Below are 9,621 nucleotides of genomic sequence, written 5' to 3' on the forward strand. Positions count from 1 at the left end.
ATATAGGCAATTTAATGTCCTCTTTGTTAAAGCAGTGCAAGATGAAAAAAATACTGGATCGTCATCTTAGAATCAAAATGATCTCAAACAGCTTTCATAAAATTATGAGTGGTGTTTATTTATAGGATCATGTTATAGATTCTATTAATGCTCTTCTTTTTTAATATATCACAATGTGTAATTATTATCAATTACGTAAATATTACATCATTAGTTATTTAATTAACAAAAAATATTACATCTTTATTAATAAAAATTTAATTCTTAACCAAAAAATTAAATATAAACTAAGCAAACGTGCATTGCACGCTGTTTTCACCTAGTGTGTATATATATATATGTGTGTATAAGGAAACAGCCATGGGTGCGTTATCCCCTGGGTGCACATGATATAATGATTTAAATAAAAAAGAAAAGTGGAAAAGTCAGTAGCTTATTTATTTAGAAAAAAATAAAAAAGGAGAGAGAGAAACCATGCAACTCTTTATAAATTCATTGCTCCATGGTTTGAGGGACACGTACGACCAGAGCGCGCGCGCACACATATATATATATATATGTATATATTTATATATATTCTGTTGTAGTCAATAGATCCCATGAAAACTACAATATATTAATGGTGTTTGTTCTTAAATACGAACTTCTTTGCAGGATATTCCTTATAGCTGCTAGTGTACCTGCTTCAAAGAATTTATATATACATCACATAACAACACATCCCTATGCTCACTGGCCTGCTCCCGTCTCTTTATTTCCTTTCTTCTTCGCTCGAAAGAATAACTTCTTCCTTCCAATGTCTAGCCTATCTCCACTTGAGCTTTCTTTCCTTCATTACACCCAAAACCTTTGCTTGGAATTGGGGACCTGTGGATACCACGGAAGGCTTCTTTCCTCTCCCTCTAGATCAATCTCACTATCACATTCTGAGACCCTATGATGTGCCTGAAGACCAGCGTTATAGTTTCATCAATGGAGTTCACAAGTGTTGGGTTTACTCTACAGACAAGACTCACACTCGAACGAGCCAAACCAAACCCCGAACAAAGATTGCGCGCCATACAAGTAATTAATTACTGATCATACCAAATTCTATCTATATATAATGAGTAATGCTACCCACTATCTGATGATCTTTTACTATCATCTTCATACCATCCCATCATATTGTATAATATATTAAATGACTTAAGACTATTTGTTGCATTTCACTTGTGAACAATTTATTTAATGACATGTTAGATGTTGGGATGATGAATTATTCATCTCGATCTAACATCATTAAACTTGACATTATAATAAATTTATTTGAAAGCTTATTTATTGACGACCCACCAATTATGCCGTTGTTATAGAAGCTTGACATCAGTTTACATAAAAAAATAAATAAATAAAAAATATTGGTACTTGAACTCTTTTTATGAATATAAAGGGTTCCACAATTAGCATATATAGCTCCTAATATTATGCAAACTATTTTCTCAGGGCTACGGTTATTCATCAGGAGTTTGGCAGTTTGAAGGATATGGATACGTGCCAAACGGGACATCAGGCGTGTGCATCATGCAAGTATTTGGAGCAAGTCCTCCTCTCGCCACAACGATAATGATTAGAGTTTATAATGGTTCGCTCATGTAATATAAGGGTCCAGTCCTTGAACCAAACATTTATGATAGGTGGTTTCGACTGAATGTCATCCACAATGTTGATGCTGCAAGAGTGAGCAAGGTTTATGTTGATGTGCATCTCAAATTGGTGGCAGAAGCCAGTGGCGGAAACTCTCATGCCTTCAAATGTGGTGTCTACGCGCAAAATGACTACTCCGGCCTTTTCATGGAGTCTCGTTGGAAAGGCATCAAAGTAGTAATTAAGAAAATGCGACTCATGAGTTTGGTGTACGTGAGACTCTTGTAGTATTTGAACCGATTATTAATGAGTTGTCTTAGGAGCAAGACTAAATAATTAACTCATTAATTATTATTAATGAGTTGTCGTTTAATGCCACTTGGTTTGAGAAAGTACACCAACATTTCGTTTTATTCATTTGATTATTTTTATTTTATAATTTCACGATTATATATGTTTTAAAATAAAAAATATTATTATAAAATATCATATAAAATAACAAAATTTTATAAAAATATTCTCATTTTATATCACGTATAGTAAAAAATGTTGTGAATAATTACTATTAGTTGTAAATTACTGTACTAACCTGACGTACAAGTACGATTGTATTGGTCCATGCAGAGTGAAAAAACTCCAGGCCGGCCCAGAGTCGACTGTAGTTTAGACAAACAAAGGAAAACTAAAATGGCCCATGCAGGTCTCGAACCTGCGACCTTCGCGTTATTAGCACGACGCTCTAACCAGCTGAGCTAATAGGCCGGTTGGTAAGTGAGTGCTTTAGACAAATTTAATCATAAATTTACTTGACCACCGATGAGATTTCGAAGTTCGAGGTGGCATTCAATACATCGTGCGCGTGTCTATATATGTATGAATGTACATATAGCATTGTCGTTGAAAATATGAGTAATAGTACTATTGCAACTATAGATACGTACAGGAAAACTTGAACATGGGAGCGGGAAAACATCAATATTCATGGCACCCACGAACGGATAAGCTTATAAGTTCATCATGCTTCCCATGCAAGTAATACGTGTATATAAGTTTATCATGCTTTATTTGGCTTAGAGAATCTTCATTGACTTAGTTAAATTTATCTTCAAATTTAGTCAATATTAACACTTCTTTACATTTATCTATTCTATTTAAATTTAATTTTCATATTAAATTAGCCATTTATTCTCTATATAATAATAAAATATTATTAAATTAATACTTTTTTTAAAAAAAATTATTTTTGTCACATTTTATAATTCTACCAATTTAATATTATTAATAATTATATTATAATTAAATTAATATTAAAAAAACATATTTTCAAATGTCGTTTAATCCTTTGAAATGAAATTATAGAATATTTTAATATTGTAATTGGTGAAATGAAAGTGTAGAAATGAAAATGTAAGAGTGAGAAAGTAATATTTTAATTTTTGGTAAATTTAAGTGAACTTCCATATTTAGCCAATCACTGTCTAAAATGTTTTAAATTTGCTCAATCTAATGTGAGTTTTTTTTACACAAATCATTCAAATTTTAACCAACATCCTCATTTGACCAAACCAATAAAGATGCTCTTATGCACACTTCTGTAATGGTGACGATGCAATTTAAAGTTGTCTAGCTCAGATGGTAGTGTCATATTTGAGTTTTCGGAAGTTGATGGGGGGTAGCAAGGGCAGAACTGTGTTGTAGATTGGGGGGCGGTAGTTCTAAAAATTAATCTTAAATATTGTATAATTATAATTTTAAGTGTAAATATTCTTAAAATATTTAAGATTGCCTCCCTACACTCAAACACACAGTGTATCACTTGAATATCTATGAGTCTATTAACATATATAATAGTCTTTATTTGACATACTAACAAATCTAACTCACACATAACATAATGTGTTTTCTTCTTTTAACTTTCACAATTTGAACTTGAGAGGGTAGCATTGACACAGCCAAACAAATTGAGAGTAGCATTGATATAACTTGAGAGAGTAGTACACATGCCATACTAAAAAGTCTACTTGACTACCTCTATGCTATGTACCCAACTACATATCTTTCCTTTTACCAAACTAAATAGATTTGAGAGAGAGCAGAAATAGTTTTTTTTTTTTTTATTCAAATTTGAGATTGAGAGGAAGCAAAGCAAGAAAAAAATCCATAGGACTCGTCGATCTATCCCAACACCATAGACACAAAAAGTAAAAAACAGTAAAATATTTTCTCTCTATCTCTCTTTATTTGCCTTTGGTGTGCATTGTATGGTTTGTTTCGTATCAATGATATTATATAAGTTTTTCTTGTCTTTCTGAGCTTACATAGTTACATAATTTTTTTATTTTTTTCCTCATCTAGGTCATTCTCGATTTCATTGAGTTTCTTGCCTATCACTTATACATAATCTTCCTTTTACAACCTTTGAAATGTTTTTAACCACATATTTAATTAGTTAACTAGATAGAAGTTTCAAGAGAATTTATTTAATAGTTTAAAAAATCTAGAAGTTCTTGCATATGAAAGGCAGCTAATTTATCTATCTAGATAATTGATAAAAGTTTCTAGAGAGATAGAGAGAGTATATGAAGAATTTATTAGTTATTCACGAACTTTTTTTTGTTCACTTATTGATAATAATATAATTATACAATAAAAATCATGTACTTTTTTTAACATAGTCTCGTGTAACAAATACATATTATTTATACTGACACATACCGAACATTTTATTACAGTGACAGACCAATTAAGGCTTGGGGGCCAAAAGTTTGAAAACAAATTAATATATATTAATATTTTATGATTTAATAAGATAATATTAATTTTATCTTATGTTGGTCTCTCTATAAAAAATTAATTTGACCATCCTTCACAAAATTATTTTGATCTTATAGGTTATTTACGTCTATTTTTCTGTTATTTTGATAATATATTTTTTAATACATTATATTAAATAAATTTTATTTTTATTTTAAATTTTACTATCTGATACTTCTATGCTACAAAAAAAATTACATAGAAATAGAATAAAAAATATCTTATTATACTTTTAATTTACTTGTTCCCTAAAACAAATTTCTTGTTCCGCCAGTGCTTTGCTGACACGTATTTCAGATGTATTCTTGATGAAAACGAAAACGACACCGTCGTATGCTTGCTCCAGAATCAGGGGAACTCGGGCCCCGAAGTCCGAAGTCCAAATAGCTTCAACGATATGGTATAGGATTCCCCGCCGCGCACGATAGCAGATTCAGAAAAGGAAGAATGAGCGCGAGTGATGTTTTGCCAAGGAAGGAGGCAAACGTGCTGAGGGGGCACGAGGGTGCAGTTTTAGCGGCCAGGTTCAACAGCGACGGCAACTACTGCCTCAGTTGCGGCAAAGACCGCACCATTCGCCTCTGGAACCCCCACCGTGGCATCCACATCAAGACCTACAAATCCCACGGCCGGGAAGTCCGCGACGTCCATGTCACTCCGTACCAATTTCCTCCCTCTCTCTATTTTTCTCTTTGTATTAGAGATTATTGCTTGCTTTATCAATTGTGCTTGCAACTTTATTTCATTTCGAGGAATTGGGGGTTTTAGTGATGTTTAGACTTTACTTTTGATACTAGGGAAGGGTACCTTGATTATGTCATCACTTCTAGTCTTCCTTTGCTACCAGCCTTTTACCCTTTAATTTGTCTTTATAAGTTTGATACAAACACGAACTTTCGAAACTCCAAGTCCCATTTCTGTCTCTGTAATAAGCCAGCTTCACCCCACATGCTCCTTGATCAAAACATTCTTTGGTTATGAGATTCATTGTGTGCTTATGCTTTTTTATTTCATGAGAAAAAAATACCTGGGTGTGTTAATTCTATTTTTTCAACTTAATATAAGGTGATAATATGGTATAGAAGAAGTTTCAAGTTCTCCCTTGATACAAGGAATATCTTGTAAGGTAAAGTTTTCAAATTTTGATCTACTGTCTAAAAAAAATCATAATTAGCTTGTTGTATTCATTGTGTACCATAAGAATCTTTGATCTGATGGTCATCCAACTTGTAATGCTGCACGCAGATAGTTATTTGGAACTTTAATTGAAAAGACTAGCTCTGGCAAAAAATGTAGGTGAATTGGGATCGGTAAGATAATATTTGACTTGTGACTCTTTTTACCTATCCAAGAAAAAAAAATATTTCACTTGTGATCCTTAAGTCATTGCAAACTGGGAACTGAGTTAAATCTAGGAAAAGAATATACCGGGTGGGCTAAAAACCAAGACTATCATTTGAAACATAAGCCTTGGTTGCTGTATCTTTATGGCATTTCTTTTCCTACTCAGAACAGTTAGTTTGAGGGCCTGTTAGCTTTCACCTCCTTTGGCTAATAATGGGTTATTATATTAGGGACAACTCAAAGCTTTGTTCTTGTGGTGGTGACCGACAAATCTTTTATTGGGATGTATCAACAGGTCGAGTAATTCGAAAATTTCGTGGCCATGATGGAGAGGTATGGTTTCTTTACAGATGGAAATTTCATTTCTTATCATTGTCTGCTTATGAATTGAATTCTTAATTCTTAGGTGAGGTTATGGATCTTGTCAAACCAACATTTTTAGCTAGACCTGGCATCGACATATACATTAACAATATCTCATGTTAAGACACTAGAAGATGTTTTTTCTTTGTTCACATGTCTTCCTTTGTTTCCTATTTTTGTTGTCCTTGCAAATCATATTATTTTTTGGAATTTATTTAACTATCTGTCCTTTCTTTTCTTTTTTACTTTTGTCAGGTCAATGCTGTAAAGTTCAATGAGTATTCTTCTGTCGTAGTCTCAGCAGGGTATGATCGATCATTGCGTGCTTGGGACTGTAGATCGCACAGCAACGAGCCAATTCAGGTTTACTCTATTTTTTGTTAATCAAGTACATCTCTACGGGTACCCTTTTATCAGTTTATAATAGCTTATCTTTTGAAGAATGCTGTTTTGTTTGCAGATTATTGACACATTTTTAGACAGTGTAATGTCTGTTTGTTTAACAAAAACTGAAATTATTGGAGGAAGTGTTGATGGGACTGTTCGAACATTTGACATGCGCATTGGTAGGTATGTAGTACTCTAGTGGAAAGCTTGTAAAATCCACAGTTCGATGTTATAGAAATATCTTTGACATTCAAGAGATTGTTCATATTTCTTACCTTTTTTCTGTGAACAAATTGTGTTATATTTTGTGCTACATTGAATTCTCTCTTTTTTTCTCTAACTTTCCTAAAGTTGGTACGCATTAGTTGCTGGAAAGTGTTCTATTTTAGATCATCAACTTCTTCTAATGATGATGTTCTTTCTCTGCTTTATAATATAGAGAATTATCAGACAACTTGGGTCAACCAGTCAACTGTATTGCAATGTCAAATGATGGTAACTGCATATTAGCCAGTTGCTTAGATTCTACTTTACGTCTTCTGGACAGGTAAATTCTTCTACTTTTATTGATATTTACTGTAGTTATCTGCCCTTACTAGCTTTCTTATGGCAGATCTACTGGTGAACTCTTGCAAGAATATAAAGGCCATACTTGTAAGGTTAGCCTGTAGATTCTTTGTTCTTGTGTCTTCTACGTAGTTTCTTTCTGAAATTATATAATTCAGAAATGTAGTCATCTTTATAAGATGACTGTTATCAATTATGGTTACATACAAGCTATATATAATTTGCTTACTTTTTATGTGCACCAACAAGAGAGTCTATTTAATTCTCACACATGTTGAAGCATCTTCTACCTATGTTTGAAATCTGTAACGAGCTTTGCAAGTCTATATGTTTCATTCTCATATCAGTCCTACAAACTGGATTGCTGCCTTACCAACACTGATGCCCATATAACTGGTGGATCTGAGGATGGCTTCATTTATTTCTGGGATCTGGTGGATGCATCAGTGGTTTCAAGTTTCCAAGCGCATTCGTCAGTGGTAAACTCCTCCTGGATGTGTACTTGGGCTTTGTCTTCTCTTCTTATGAATAAAACTTCTTGATTACCTATCAAAGAAAAAAGATCCTCCTGAATGTGCTTATGGTATTTATTGTTATGTTTGCGATGTTTAATGTGTTGAACTATTAGTCTAATGTTAAACACAATTCAAAAATTTAAATATTGTATGGTAGCATAAAAAACTCGCCATAATGAGCAAATCTTTTGGAAATCACATCAGATAAGACACCAAAATGTGTCATAATCACTAGTTTCCACAATGTTGAATATTTTTCTTTGAGTATTGTTGTCTTTAGTCATGTTTGCAGGTGGCTTAAATATCATTGAGACTCTTATCCATAGGCATTTCCCAAAAGGAGTACTTGGCTCCCTGGATAGTTTGTCAATTTTTTGCTTATATCAAAATTGAGAAATCAGATGCAGTTTTTTGGAATACCGGGACCAGTATAAGCACTTGTGTATGCCAAAAACAAATGATGTGTTCATCTCTATTTCCCATTTATGTAGCAAATTTTTTTCTGGAGTTCTTAGGTCATAGGTGCATCCTTTGACTGGAACTAAAAACACACTAGTGTTGTCAAGGAAGACGCTTTCACAAAAATAAAATGAATCTCTTGAATATAGGGAGATTTGCTTCAAGTATCTCCTGTTTTGTAGTTTCTCAATGGCTCATGTCGTTTTGTCGCCCGAATTTGGTTGTCATTGTTGATAACTAGATTTTAGTTTGACCACTCCTTAGGAAAAACTCCTTCAAAACTGTTAGCTGTATTGTGCTTTATGATTGGTTCTATGTCAACCTCCATGGGAACAAAATGAGACAGGGTGCAGTTATGTTTTACTAGTCGATAGTCATGCAGAAGGTCAACACTAGAACTGTTTGATTTGTGCGTTGAGAGCAATTTGTCGTGTATGATATCTCCCTTGAATAATATACTTTTTGGGGATTATATTGGCAACTTAATGCATATGGATTTCACCATGCAGGTGACAAGTGTGAGTTACCATCCAAAGGACAACTGCATGATAACTGCCTCTGTTGACGGCACCATTCGTGTTTGGAAGACATGAGAACGAAAGCGATTAAACTCCCTCCGTCCTTGGCTTGCACCAGCCATTGGAGTTTGCCAACTTTCACCTGCAAATTAGTTTTCCAGAAAAAAGTCTCCATATCAGAGTGATTTGTTGAAGTTCCATTACAGGCTCCCAACATTCCGAAATCCTCCGGCTACAAGTCATCAATTAATGATAATTTTAGTTCTTTATGGCCGAAATTCTCTGCTTTGCGTTTTATGTCGGGTACCGTATGAAATCTTAGTAAATCCATTGATGTAGGGATGGCAGTTTTTTTTAAAGAGAATTTTTATTTATAAAAGTTAATAGACTGATTTTACATGAAGTTCCGGGAGATATTTTGTTCTCCCCAATAAAAGGGTGAGATGAGAGGATTGATACTCTATTTATAACAGGACATATTACAATATTGCAAGCCCGGTCCTTGATTGAAAATTTCTCAAGGGAGTTCTAGACAGGCCCAGCGAGAGAACCTGCGAATAGGGCTGTTCAACCGATCCGACCCGACCCAGTTTAGTACTGTTCCGACCCGACCCGTTTGGTTCCACTGCCGAACATGATATTCCGAACCGTTACCCGTTACCCGATTAATCGACCCGTTTTGTTTTCGGGTTTTCCGTTTTAAGTTTTTGGGTATGCTATAAAAGGCACGGTTCGTTTCACACCTGCACTGCGAGTGGTCTTCGAATACCCCAACCCAAACGGTGGTTCACCTTCTCCTTCTTCGCTTTCAAGCTGAGCCCACATGGTGGTTCACCTTCTCCTTCTTCGCTTTCAAGCCGAACCCAAATGGTCTCTCCACTGTACGCGGGGCCGTACTGTTCTTCATAGGCTTAGGGCTATGGCGATTTCATCTTCGGTCTCCGTGGGACCCTTGTCGAAGGACTAAGGAGGTGTCGTTTTTATTGTTGGGGTTGAAGTTGTCGAAGGACCGAGGAGATGTCGGAAGA

General features: G+C 34.4%; 1 protein-coding gene, 1 non-coding gene and 1 pseudogene across 2 annotated transcripts; 2 read left to right on the forward strand and 1 right to left on the reverse strand.

The window, feature by feature from the left end:
- The first annotated feature begins 725 nt into the window (after positions 1-725).
- Positions 726-1,914, forward strand: LOC122304561 (annotated as a pseudogene).
- Positions 1,915-2,314: 400 nt separating this feature from the next.
- On the reverse strand, positions 2,315-2,388 carry TRNAI-AAU. The gene has a single exon. It is a non-coding gene; the product is annotated as a tRNA-Ile (tRNA).
- Positions 2,389-4,821: 2,433 nt separating this feature from the next.
- Positions 4,822-8,993, forward strand: LOC122303487 (WD repeat domain-containing protein 83). Its single transcript, XM_043115287.1, has 8 exons — positions 4,822-5,099; positions 6,015-6,117; positions 6,403-6,510; positions 6,608-6,717; positions 6,974-7,081; positions 7,148-7,193; positions 7,449-7,580; positions 8,585-8,993. The coding sequence occupies exons 1-8, from the start codon at positions 4,888-4,890 to the stop codon at positions 8,666-8,668; spliced, it is 903 nt and encodes a 300-aa protein (XP_042971221.1). The 5' UTR covers positions 4,822-4,887; the 3' UTR covers positions 8,669-8,993.
- Positions 8,994-9,621: the final 628 nt, after the last annotated feature.

The sequence above is a fragment of the Carya illinoinensis genome, chromosome 3 (genome assembly GCF_018687715.1).
Source record: "Carya illinoinensis cultivar Pawnee chromosome 3, C.illinoinensisPawnee_v1, whole genome shotgun sequence".
Classification (NCBI taxonomy): Eukaryota; Viridiplantae; Streptophyta; class Magnoliopsida; order Fagales; family Juglandaceae; genus Carya; species Carya illinoinensis.